The sequence below is a fragment of the Anas acuta genome, chromosome 1 (assembly GCF_963932015.1).
Source record: "Anas acuta chromosome 1, bAnaAcu1.1, whole genome shotgun sequence".
Lineage (NCBI taxonomy): Eukaryota > Metazoa > Chordata > Aves > Anseriformes > Anatidae > Anas > Anas acuta.
The window spans coordinates 118,944,724-118,958,292 of NC_088979.1; the positions used below are offsets into that span (position 1 = coordinate 118,944,724).

The following is a 13,569-nucleotide window of genomic DNA, read 5'->3' on the forward strand; positions in this document are numbered from 1 at the left end:
CTAACGTAGTTGATTCAGGGTGGGAAGTTACACACACCTCAAAGGTGAGCCATATGGAAATGGTGCATAGGAAGGCATGTAAATGAGCGGCTGAGGAGCGGAGGGGGACAGGGAAGTGAGAATTGCAGCACCTACTGGCAGTGCTGGAAGCAAATACAAGCCTGCCATCTGATGGCATCGAATGGACCAGGCAAGAATGAATAAACGGTCTCATTCAGGAGAGGTTCGCAATCTTACTAATGCTAAACACGGGTGTGAGGATGCTAATCCTCACTAACTAAACATTGGCATGTGAACATGAATATTGTTAAGCTGACAGCATGGGCCGTGGTGTGGGTTTTGAACATGCCAATTAGCTTTGCCCCAGACAGCTCCCAGACACATCCACCCTTGTTCTGGGGAGCCATATGGGCAGGAGCCGTGTGGTGCCAGCTGGCCTCAGGGCCAGAGAGCAGTCCCTGGCCCATTTTGTTTGCTGGTACAACGTAATCTGATAGCCCATCGCAGAAGCCAGGAACTGGCTGGTTCAGAGACCCCTGAGCCCACCATGAATGACCACGGCAGGCCCAGTGATGCTATGGAGGTGTATCGAGCGCCAGCACTGAGGTATGTGACATACCAACCTTGTGCTCCATCCTGAATCACCCAGCCCTTTGGCACGTGCTTCTTTTCTCCATTTTTAACCCAAATCTGGAGTAATGCTGCTTGCTTGACTTCTCCACAGTGTGGGGGAGTGTGGGGGGCAGTCACTGAGGAATGGGGAGAAAAGGGGATATAGAGCAGACCAGGCACTCCACTGCACTAATCCCTTGTGCATTATTCTACTGGCTGAACCACCGCCTTCACTTGTGAAAACCAATCCAGACGGTGCACAGACCTTAGCGGTGCTTCTGAAAGAGGGTCGGGGACACACCAGTGTAGCCTGATCCAAGGAGGATGAGACCTGGTCAGCAATAATTCAGAAACAAATGTGTCTTAGGCTGGATGAGCCCAGCAGCAAGATCATCCAGCTTGAGTGGTGCTCAGTTTGCTTTGTCCCTCCTGGCTGTCCCAGTACTGATTCCCTGTCTGGTTCCTTGCTGTGGGATTGCTAGTGGCATACATTTTAACATGCAAACAGTATTCTGGTGCAAGGTGTCTGACTGACAGGCAGACCCAGCCTCAAGTTACATCCATTGCTTCCCCCCGGGGCAGCTCTGCCTTTGAAAGGAGAGCCCAGAAAACTGGAGACAGTGACAGCCTCCTGGGTCCTGTTCTTGAAGGCTTAGAGACATTTCTCTAGACCTCTGTTTGGTGTAAGAGAAGTCTGAATTACAGGTTATTATTATTTTTTCCTTCTGGGTCTTGAGAGCTTCAAGAGCAGGCAGAGTTTTCTCTTCATGACCTCTTCAAGACTCAGCTGGGAGGGCCAGTAGCAGAAATTAGGGGGCAACAATTATGGGGTGGTTGGCACAGCTGGTGGGTTCAATAAACAGGTGATACAGGTATCTGATCTAGCTGATTTTAGCACATAAGCCAAGGGCTTCATTGGTATGTGTAATGAATGATGGTTGCTTTCCAGTTGCACATGGTTTCTGGTGGGGCTGGAGGCATTTTGTGTGTGCTTGTCTGCCGGGCTGAGCCCTGGCACATTCCTCCCGTGCCATGGAAATGCCAGGAACTGTGAGACCTGGTCACTTCGGGAAGAGAGAAGCCTGAAGCCATGCAGTTCGTCATGCAATGGCTGTGTGCATGAGCAGGATGCTGTAGATCATGGCTGACTAACCCTGGACCGTCTCTTTCCCTACTAGATGCTGTAGAAGAAACCAAACCTACTGAAAGTGCCCAGCAGGAAGAGGTGAAAGAAGAAGAGAGCAAGGCGGACCAAGAAAATGCCTGAACATTAAGAAATGACTCCCCGTTGCCCCTCCCTCCCTCCCCCTATCCTCTATCCTTCCTTCCCACCCCAATCTCGATCTCCCCCCTTCCTGCTCACGTCTGTGAGCCTGTCCGTCCCTCTCCCATTCCCACTTAAACCCTTTTTCTCTCTGTGTGGCAAACATTTAAAGAAAAAAAAAAAAAAGAAAAAAAAAAAAAAGCAGGAAAAATCCCAGTCAAACAGTGTGGCTTAAACATTTCTTTGTTTCTTGGTGTTGTTATGGCGAGTTTTTTGGTAATGATGATCCAATCATTTTGGGAAAATTCTTGCACTGTATCAGAGTTCTTTGACCTGGCGCGTGCGTGTGTCTGTCTGCCCACCACGAGCGCTCTCTCTCTCTCTCTCTCTCCTCTCTCTCTTCTCCAAGTGTGTGTGTGTGCAATGTTCCGTTCATCTGAGGAGTCCAGACTTACCGAGTGAGTTAAAACAAAAGCAAAACAGGAAAAAAAAAGAAATAATAATAATCCTTTTCTTCCTTTTTCAATGTGATGGAATGAACGAAAGAAAAAGAAAAACAAACAAATGAACGAAAAATAATACCAAACCCCAGTTTGTTTTCAGAACTAGAACAAAAAATAATATGTGCCAATTAGCGTAATGCTTGGCTCCAGGCTCCTTTTTCAAACTGAACAATAATTATAATAAATGAGAATAATGATCATTAACACCGCCGTGTCGCATTTCTATGCTGCCGTACACCCTCTGGCCTGCGTACACAGACCGGTCTTGGTGGGCCTCCTGTTGCGTGGCCCCGCTCTGCTCCTCAGCCACCGGTCAGTGCCCGGCCACTCTCCCTGGCATCACCAAGGGGATTTTTAGGGCTTGGATTCTGAGTGAGGCATCAGCACTGAATGAGGCATTAACATAAATAACAAAAGTAGCAAAGTGGGAAAGAACAAAATCGGTGCCCCTCTAGGAGGCCCCTAGGAGCGTGGCGACCTCAGAGCAGCCCCACGGGTCCCAGCTGAGGCCCCAAGGTGCCAGGGGACACACCAAGGGCCAAGAGGGGCCCCACGGGTCCTCACCCCTCTCTGGAGTTGGAGAAGTTGTTGAGCAACGTGGCGTGGTCCCCCAAAAATGTTCTGTTTGGCAACAGGAATCGGGCCAGTGCATTAATAGGTGTGCAGCCAGGGCACGGTCTGGTAGCGTAAGAGCCAGCAGACAGCGCTTGGAGAAATCTCTCCGTCCTGCTGCCTAGCAAAACCTGGGTTTATTCACCCAGATCTGGTGTGGGCCTGGGCTTTATGGCCTTCCCCTGCAGCCATCTGGAAGTGCAGCCGAGGCCTGTCACGGCGGCATTGCACCACCTCGTGAACCTGCACGGCCACAGCCCACAGGGTACAAAATTGTCCCCAGTGCCCACCCAACACCTGCTGGGCCCAGGCTCTCTTGGTGAGAGCAAACATTTTATATATATTGAGGGGTTTTTCCCTTAAAGTCTTTTTAAAGCCTTTTCCTAAAGCTCGGTTAAGGCCCAAGTTTTTCCACGTTTTCCCACAGCTATTGCAAGGTTCCCTGGCTGCATTGGCAACGACAGCCAGTGTACCCCACAGTATTCCCATATAATACAGTTGGCAGGACCAGGATTAAATTGGCCTCCAAATGATAACACCAAAAAAACGGGTCTGCTGACAGACCAAGAGTCCCTTTCTGGCCTTTTGGAGCAGCAGCCCCGCAGCCTTTGGAGGCCTACTCCTACTGCCCAACTCCTTTCTTCTCCTCCATCTCTTTGTTGGAAATAGGGAGAAAAGATGAACGGTGTCTCCTCAGAGAGGATCGCTTTGAACGTAGACCGCTCACTGGAAGTGCCATCAAAATGCGCCAGGGCTCTTTTCCACGCGCTTCCTGGCCTTGTGTGGAAATAAGAGAGAGAGAGAGAGTGGGAGGATTAAAAAAGAGAGGGAAAGAGAGAGTGGGAGAGAGATTGGACAGAGATTTTAAAAAACAGGGATTAGAGAGAGGAGGGAGAAAAAGATTTTAGAGCGGATAGATGGATGATAGGGAGAGAGAGGGGAGTATAGCTAGAGTAAGAAAGGTTAGAGTGAAAAAGATGAGAGAGAGACAGGAAGAAATTAGGTAATATGGAGCAATAGGTGATTGATAGAGATAGTGAAACGTAGCTAGCTAAAGTAGATTAGACAGACTCAATAGGTAGAAAGATGGGCTGACTGACAGATAGGTATTGTGTCATAAACTTCATAAACGATATATATGCTAATATTCCCATGTCATGATGGGTAGTAAACCCTGAGACACCTTCCAGCCTGACCTCAATTCAGCAAATGTAGCGCGGACATCAGGCATTGCTTGGACCGTATGTCAGGTCTCACGAGCCTGCCCGTCCCTGCCGTGGGGCGGATGGTGTATGGGGAGGGACACGGGGGCCGAGGCGAGGGAGGAGAGGCGCAGAGTGTGTTTGGTGTTCGTAGCACGCCGGGTGCCCGGCCGGGAGGTTGCAGACGCCCCGTGTCTCTAGCAGTGAGTGCATGCAGAGAACTGAGGTTCAGCTCTCAGGATCGGTGGGAGAGGTGTTTGGGAGGAGGCAGGAAGGAGAGAGCACAGCTTTTTGTTTGGCCTCATCTCCTGTCATGACCATTTAAAAGGGCTTTCTTAAGGACTGTCTTGTCCGTGTCTGCAAGGACCGCTTGGTCTCCCTGCTCTTCTGACTTCAGATCCCAAACCTTTCATCTTGCCTCCGTTCCATTATTACTATTTTTTACTTTAGAAGGAAAAGAAAACTGCCTCTCGTGTCCTTCTGGACATAGACCTTCCTCCCTCCTTGATAAACAGAAGCATTTTTCTCTCCCTGGGGACGTTTTACCTTTGCATTTCGCATGTTGCCTCCCCCTTGGCTGACGGCTGGGGCATGGCGTGTGTTTTGCCACCATTTGTAAGAACATACTTTGCCATGTTGCTTAGAGAACAAAGGGTTGGGTTTTGTGTTTTGTTTCTCCCCCCCACGAAGAGAACGGGGTATGTGGTTACCAACTGCAAACCTAAAAAAAAATCCAAATACTAATTCCTCTCCCTTGGTTCCAGTTTGAAATTACTGGCTGTAACCAAGCACCCCCCCTATCTTTCTTATTGTACTATGTCCTGATCCTGCCAGAGAGTCAGGGCAAAGAGAGCGTGAGAGAGAGCGCACAGACAAACCCTCTGCCTTGAGCATGGGGTGGTTTAATGTGTAGTACACAAGATTTGTATAGGAAGCTGGGCTGTCTTCAGGGTACAGGAAGAGAGCAGAGAAAAGCATTTGGATTTCCTTGAGTTGCCTCTTCAGCCAGATTTTTAAAGGCTGAAAGGAACCAGTACAAAGGATGTAGCATGGGACGGAAATTGGAAGAAGAACAGGGTTATTTGAGGAACAGTTTTTCTAGCAGGGTATCAAGTGAGCTAAGAGCAGCACGAGAGGCAGGAGGTCCCAGAAGTGAAGAGGGGAGCAAAGAGTACCCAGCCGAGTAGCTGGAGTTTTCCTTCTACTGCTCCTGATGCAACAACCAACGCGAATTCCCTAGGGAGTATGCATCCGTTCCTCCTTCCCGGAGGAGTATCTCTCTTGCCTGGAGGTGTCTGTGGTTGTTACTTTGTGCGTGGCGAGGGAAGAGGATGTCAGAGGGACTCCTGCTGGGAGGACGGTTCCTGACCTCACGTACAGTGCTGAGTCCAAGGGGGGCTGTTCGTATGCCTCTGTAGGAAGATATGCTAGTGACCCACACCTACACCGCATGCTCCTAACAGCTGTAGGCCAGCTCTTGATATTTCACCTCATCTAGATAAAGCCTTGGAAAAGCGTAGAGAAATCCGAGCCGTAACCCCTCCACCCCCACCCCATCAATGCTGCAAATCATCCGCGTGAATTTGGCCTGCTTTGTGGCATCCACGGACTGCCCGCGCTGGTAGCGTATAAACCCCACAGCCCTTGCAACCATTGCATCAGCCAAAAAGCTCCACCGCGAGCTGCGATCCAAAGGGAGGAGAGGTGCATCCTGCTGGGATCCCTTCAGACCCCGTGTTTTCCAGCCCCAAACCCTAACGCAGCCCCGTGAGAGGCCTCAGTTAGAAGGAGCCCGCCTGTGGTGATGGCACGAGCACCATCACTTGGCAAACGTGCTACTCGAAAGGAAAGAAATGGCCATGACTGGAGGAGAGGGGTTTAGAAAGGAAGGGAAGGAAGGAAGAAAATAGAAGGAGGTAGCTCATACCAAACTCCCCGCGGGTCAGTTTTTTCCTTTTTTTTTCCTGCGCTCCACAAATGGCACCTGGTAGCACGTGAGGCTTTTTGTACCAAAGGTCTGGTGTTTGTCGTAGGTGTTTTAGGAGGGAAACGGAGAGGCTGTGGTTTGCAGAGGCGGAGGAAAGGGTCTGAGTGAATGTTCTTGCGGTCTCTGTTGGCCAAGGTGTCCGTTTGGTGACCACCGGCAGCTCAGTGAGATGGGGCGGTGGCGGTGGGGTCCTCTTCCAGGCCTGTGCTCAGATCCCCTGCTTTTCTGCATTGCCACATTAGCACTTTCACTGGATATTTAGAGCACCTCAGGACTGGTTCTCCTCTCGCTCACACTGGGGTAACTCAGGAGTCGCTCCACTGGAACCAGTGGTGTTAATCTGGTGTGAAAAGAATGCGAGAGGAGGATTCATCTCCTCGGGGGGGGATTTTCCAGGTCCCCGAGGGGGAAAAAAATCAATGGGAGTTACATGTCTAACTGCCACTTGTGCCTGTGAAAGTCTGCCCCTTATCTACCCATATGTATATAGGGTACAGTTTTCAGAATAACCTAAGTGACGTGGGTGCTCAACATTTTGCATTTCGTTGGCTTTCAAAGAGGCTTACGCTCCTAGATCCCGAAGGATGTCCAAGATCCTGCCTGCAGCAAACTGGGGCCTAAAATTCTCCAGAGGTTTTTTGAAAATGGAGCTTCAGATAGATCATGAGTCATTTAGGTGGTCCTGAAAACACTACCCTCTATCCATTCTTCAGGGTGTTGATCTCAGGTCATGTGCGAGCCTGCATTCTTACCTACAATGCTTTATTACTACATTCCTCTGTTGAGCAATACTTGGAAGAAGAGGTGAAGGCCGAGATTTGCAGAACAGGCTAGTGACCGAGTGGCTCACATCTCGAGTGCCCAACTTGGAGACACCTTACTGGGGCCCGGTCTGCAGGTCCCCCGTATGACCCGAACGTCACCATTCGTGTATTACACGCTCAGAACCACCGGTCACTTCCCAAAATCCCAGCCCGAGACCTAGACTGCTCTCACAAAAGAAAATCCTAGGATAGCCGTTCATCTAATAGCTTGGTTTTTCTGCTCATGCCTGTTCCCAATGAACAAAACACATCCCTATGCATCACCTAAGCCCTATTTTGAGGAGTTACACTGGCATACAGCTGAAGTAACACAGTGGTAAATCAGGGCCTGAAGAAGAAGGCTACAGCCTAGAGAGTATAAGGAACTGTGACTTGTCTGGAGGCTAATAAGAGCAGAACTTGACAATTAGAGCGGCCCATTTCCGATGCTCTTGTGTGAGGATCTGGAAAGAGTCTCTCACTCATTGTACTTGTGCATTATGAATGTGTCCATCTGCAGAGATCTAATGTACACATATGTCCTGAATATTGTCCTAAGGTTGCAAGCTTCGAAACTGAGCAGAAAACATTCCCAAGAAGTGAGAATAATACAGATGTCTGTATTTGAAAAATTGGTTCAAATAAAGTCTCTCACTTATAGATTCGTGTAGTCGTGTGCAGTTATTTGCTCCTGGAATAGAAGTTTCTCCCTTGTGTGGATTTACAGTGCTTTTATGAAAAATCTCCTTCCATTTTCCCTCGGCCTTCCCAGTCAAGTCATGTTGCTGTGGAAAGAAATACCTTCCACTTATTCTCTCTGGGTAAAAAGCTATGTTAAAATGGCAGGGTTACGTAAAAGGCCTGGTATGTTTTACTGTTTTTAAATATCTATTGAGGTAGAAGACATAGGCCTGATGCAAGATGTGGTCTCTCCATGAAGAAGTACTAGATATTTTTATAATAAGAAACAGATATTGCCACAGACTCTCTTGACCCAGGAAAGGCCAGCGTGCGGCTGGCTGGACACTCCCTGAGACATGGCTGAACCAAGAAAAGCCGTGCTTTCGGCACCACATATCTGCACAATGCCCGCAGCAAAATTTTGGGTCTGGGTTATTCCCCTCTGGGTAAGGGAATTTGCTGGGACATACACATGGCGATGTGAATCACCATTAGGGAAAGCACCCAGCAAGTTTAAGGAAAAGTGAGTACCACATCTTTTAGACAGTCAGACAATCTGGAAAACTTTTTTTTTTTTTTTTTTTTCCATTATGCAACTGTACCTAAAGGTATCAAATTCCTCGCTAGATTTAAAGCTTCAGTAGCTCACTGGAAAAATACAGAAGCTTTTGAAATAGGAACATATATTTCAGCGCCTAGGAAGCCCCACCAAGTTCTTTCCTTCAGTATCAGCTTTGGGTCAAACACAATGAAACACGAACAGAGCAGCGGCTGCTGCCCAAGCTGTGCTGGGCTGTTGCCTTTAATGCTGTTCTGTGTCTGTCAGCAGCTCAAGAGGAGAGCTGAAATCAGACATTTTTATCTCGTCTATTCATCGCAGGAAGCTCTGCAACCACGATTTAGAAATCACTTGCAACTCATCTCTGAAATACAGCAGCTGGCTTAGCAAGGGCCCAGGAAAATTCCTGATGGGGCTCCAAGGAGCTGCCTGGGAAACAGAGCAGACCTCAGCATCTCGCACGGGCTCTGGACAAAGTGCCAATTTACAAATGAAAATGACACAATTAGATGTCTGTATTCTTGCATGTAATCATCAGTTGCCCCGTGGCTTCTCCAAAAGAGGCGTGGACTCCAGCTTGTGTGCAAACAAATATTTAGCATTCGAAATCAAGTGGCTTCAATTAGCCACAGCGCTAGATTGCAGGGCTCAACCCTGGCAGATTGGTTGTGCTCCAGTGGGGTGAAACACCTGTACAGGAGCAGCCAGGGGCCTCCTCTCCGAGCAAGCGGCAGCTTCTCCTTGACTTCTGCGGGGCAGGGACGTGTTTCTGGCTCCACGGAGTCCCAGCAGCCTGGCTGAAGGCATTGCACCCCTCTGAAGCCCCCTTGCACCTCTCTGTGTCACGCTAGGTGGTGATTTCTTGTGGTTTTGGTCAATACCAGCAGCTCCAGAGCTGCCTGGCCACCTTCCCTGCCCTGCTGAGGTCACCGGCAGAAGACCAGAGCCTCTCCTGCCACCGCTCACATTTCCACGTCTGCTCTCCCTCACACGACAGGCAGCGTGGAGCGCCCTGTATTGGACATTTACAGCCCCTAACCGGTTACACTTTGCCCTGTTTTGCGTGTGGAGCTGGCATCTGGACTGACAGGGGCTGCTGCCCTCTGAAGACATGCACAAAAAGCCAGACGAAGGAAATTACGTGCTTCTGCACCTAGGGCTGCTTTCATTTATGAAAAATGATTTATTTTTTTTCTTTTTTTTTTTTTTCTCCGTGCTTATTAAAGAGGAAATAATTTTCGTCTCGCTTGGCACGGAAGGGTGAGCATGAATAATAGAAAGGCGAGGAGGTAAAAGCCTGGTCCTCTCAGAGGAGCACCGCTGGATCTGTAGGCAGATCCCCCACACACCACCTCTGCCCATCCTTGGCCATTTATCTACGCACACTCAGTCTGGGCTTTGGGTTTTGGTGAGCCCCACTCACCTCCTCTCCGTGCTCACGGCTAATGCAGGGGCAGGATGAGTGTGGGTGCTGTGGGGCAGAGCCCTCCTCTGTGTGGTTGTTCTCAGTTTGGGGTGGAATCTAGCATTTTAGGGACACCACCAGCCAAAGCTAAGAAACTGCTAGGTTTAATGGTGGTGCAAGGGGGTGCCTGGTGCTGGTGGCTGGGGAAAGGTGGCTCTTTCTCCTCGCCACCGCCAGCCACGGCCGGGCAGCTCCCCTCACCAGCCGGGAGCCCATTAATAAGGCTTTCCAGCTTGTCACTTCCACGCTGAATCCTTTGAAAGCCACGCTCCTCTGGGCCCATTAGAGGGAGGAACTGTCTCTGCCGAAACATATGGGGCTGTCAGGCTCTGTCTGGCTGCTGCTCTGAAAGCTGCCGCTGCTCTCGCTGTTTGCTGACTGCGGGGGAAGCTGTCTGGAGGCGGCTCTGATGGGGACGGGGCTGGGGGAAGGTGACAGGGTGGCTGGGAAGGCTGCTGGGACGAGGACACGGGGCTAAAAGCCAGCTGAAAGGCTGCTGGGTGCGCAAGGGGAGCTGGCATTTCTGGGTGGGATAGCGGGGGGCTGAGGATGACCGGGGTACGGGAATATTGGGTTGGTCTATTGGGACAGGCTGAGACCTGACTGGGTTTGGGTGGGGAAGGAGACGTCTGCAGCACGGGGTGGCTGTGGGGACGATGTGGAAGGGATGGTTTGGGGAGGGGACGGCAGGATGAGGGGTACCCCGGGTGGTCACAGCGGGCTGGGAGCTGCTGGGTGCATTCCTGCCACTGCCTGGATGTCGCTGGAGCCTCTCATTAAGCAGCACGCCCGCCCCCCTCCGCTCCATTTGCAGAGGCTGAAGAGGATTTAATGGAGTCCCTTGACTTTTTTCTGCTGAAATATTCATGGGTTTTAGCAGTCCATTTCGTGCTCACCTCCTCCTCCATTAGAGAGCATCGAGGAGGGACTGGGTGGAAAGTAGGCTGCCGGGGAGCCGGGGAGGCAGACGAAGGGACCCGAGGCTCTGACCAGCGACTGCTGGGAAGTGATCCTCTCGCGGGCTGCTCCCTGTCCCTCTCACCAGACCCTCAAAATGGCTTGAGAAGAGCCCAGGGCAGCATGCAGAGGGAGGTGATTAACACAGTGGGAAAGGAAGGAGACCAATTAGGCAGGGAGCGCTACCCAGAGCTGCTGCCCCCCGACCCTGCTGCAGACGCACAGCCCATGCCTGTCTCCCTGCCCGTCTTCATCATCTGCCGGGAGCTCTGCAGGCATTGCACAAGCTGACGAAAAATGCCTGGAGGCAATTTAGTTCCCTCCTTGCCTCTGCACAAACACTGCGCTCAGATACAGGGGAATCCAGAGCTTCGGCGAGACAAAGCACGAGTGTGCTGTATTTTGGGGGCTGCGTACAGCAAAGAACCCACGGGGAGGAGAGGGTGCCCTAAGCAGTGCCACCGCACTCTGCTGCAGGAGGTGTCCCAGCAGGTCAGGGCCAGATGGGATCTCTTATACAAGGCAGGATCAGCCAGACCCCACGGCACATCCCACCGTGACATAAATCAGATCCTGCTCAGGTGTGCTCATTTCCATTTCACTGTTTTCTCCCTCTCCAATCTGACATTTTCTCCAAACCTGCTGGATTCTAACGCAGGGCTCGAATAGTCCAGCTGGTATGTCCCCGCACAAGTCCCAGATCCAAATATCTGATATTTTGGGGGTAGGGAGAGGTGCAGCTCCCTGCTCCACATTTACACATCCTTCCCAGCAGACATACTCTCAAAGCTTGCCGCTGGATGTTGTAAGGAAGTTTTATCAAGGGTCTCACTGACTACAGTCGGATCTGGAGACTGCCCTAAGAGAACAGGTTTTGCTCCAGCAGCACTGTCACAGCAGAAGTACCAGAGGGGCTCACCCAGGACCCCAAGGTCTGCCTGGCTTCTCCTTGCATTAGGACCTGGATGCGTGAAAAGCACAGCCTTGATGCTACCGAGCTGTTCACCTGGGATCAGAGACAGAAAGCAGGAGAGAGCAGGATTATAAACTCACACATTCATCTGGCTTCTCCCTGATCGATTTTTTTTTTTTTTTTTCTCAGAAAGGAAGATGCAGCAGCATTGATTTACCCTTACTCTCAAAACACTCATCAGGCTGCTTCCCCTTCCCTCCCCATCACACGCACGCACGTGTGTCCCGGGAATCAGATGTTTGTGTAAGTGCTTGCAGGATGTTCCCCATCCTCCTGAAACGACAATCAGCCTGCCTAGAATCAGCTTAATTACTAGGTATTCATCACACGCCCACAGGCTTTGCCACGGCAGCTCTGCACAGCCTTGCTGTGAATGAGTCTGCGTGTTTTTTTTTTTTACCCCGCTGCCAAGCGGTGCTCATGATCAAGAGCCCGAGCCCGCACACCCGAGCTGGTGGGCTGCCTGTTATTTGGGCAGCGGTGGGCAGGGAGAAGGAAGTCTGCAAAGCAGCGGCAGAGCACCAGCAGATGCAGAGCATCTCGGGTTTAAGCATGCCTCACCTTTCAGTCTCTTTTCTTCCAGCCCTGTTTTTGCTGTCCCGTGGGTCCCTTCCAAACGCAGACCGTGTGGCTCGCAGCACCCCGGGCTCTTCTGGGCTTGGTCTGTGCCCATCTCTGGAGCCTGAGCTGAGGCACGCAGAGCTGTGGCACTGCTCAGTCTTGTGAGCACAGCCAGGTAGCAGAAGGTATTTATTTACCTCATGTGCCTGTGATACAGTTGTTGCAGTGCTTGATCTCTCCCTGAGCAGTCAGATGTATCCCAACACGTCCCCACTCAACTCGCTTCATGTGGCATCCCCCAGAGAGAAACAATTGCTATTTACACCACTAAAAAACAGGTAACCACTTGTACACGCCACACAGAAATGTGGGGGTCGGCTGGTTCAAAATGCTGCGAGCAGGCACGCAGCACAATTTCTCCCGGTGCTGGGTGCCCTGCGAGGCAGCAGGAAATATTTCCTGTAAGAAGAGCACCCGTCAGGGCTGGGCAGAGCTTTCCTGAAGGACCTTCTGGGTGGCAGCTGGGGGAACCTGCAGAGATCATGGTCACGCCTTCGCTCTATCAGTCTTTCTATCACCCTTTCTATCGGCCCTGCAGCAACCAGTCCCTGGTGTGACTTCTCAGGTGACGGCACAGAGGTGCTCAGGGTGGGGGGCAGAAGGGTCCAGGCTCTCCTTCACCGCTCTGCCACCTTTGATTCCTACACACAGAAGTGCCTTTTCCTCTGTTCTTACAGGAAAATCATAAAATGGCCAGAAACCATTTTGCCAAACCTTCCAGGTGCCAATCTGGAAGCTGCTCAAGACCCTCCACTTAAGCACGCCAATGCTTAGGGCTGTTGGTTGCTCTCACAGGCAAAGGAGATGATCCAGCAACGCCTGGGCGCCTGCGTGGCCACCCAGCTCTAGCCTTTCGCTTTGGTTTCGGCAACCAAAGGGCTGTCCCACGGCTCTGCTGATGCCTCCAGACCTCAGAAGTCTTCCTGCCTTAGTGTCACATCATTTCTGTCTGGCCACACAGCCCCTGGAGTGCCATGCGAAGGAGGATCATTGCAACACGGGGCTCAGCCCCTGGAGAGGTGTTGTGACACCCGTTTTGCAGCGGGGCTCTGCGGCTTGCCCAAGGGCAGCGAAAGGCTGTGGCAGAGCTCAGAAGAGAGCTCATCCCTCAGGAGCTCGTGCAGATCAGATCAATAGCTCCTCTGCTCCCAGGTATTTGTTCCGCGGGGAAGAGGACGGGGATAAAACAAACCTTTAAGCCTTGTTAAAAATACATGCCGTGAAGACAGCTGCCTTCCAGGGGTAAAAGCATCTCCGGGGATGATCTCTGGGGAATCTCTGCTGACAAAGCACCCAGCAGGGAAAAGTCTCCTACGGAGCATCACTCCAG

At 51.1% G+C, this 13,569-nt stretch overlaps 1 protein-coding gene across 1 annotated transcript in view; it reads left to right on the plus strand.

Moving 5' to 3' along the window:
* GAP43 (growth associated protein 43) overlaps positions 1 to 7,645 on the plus strand; it is a 58,257-nt gene extending 50,612 nt beyond the window's left edge. Inside the window, exon 3 of the mRNA XM_068697617.1 lies at positions 1,791 to 7,645. Within this exon, the coding sequence (XP_068553718.1) occupies positions 1,791 to 1,879 (89 nt within the window). The 3' untranslated portion in view covers positions 1,880 to 7,645. The remainder of the gene's footprint in view (positions 1 to 1,790) is intronic.
* The last annotated feature ends 5,924 nt before the right edge of the window (positions 7,646 to 13,569 follow it).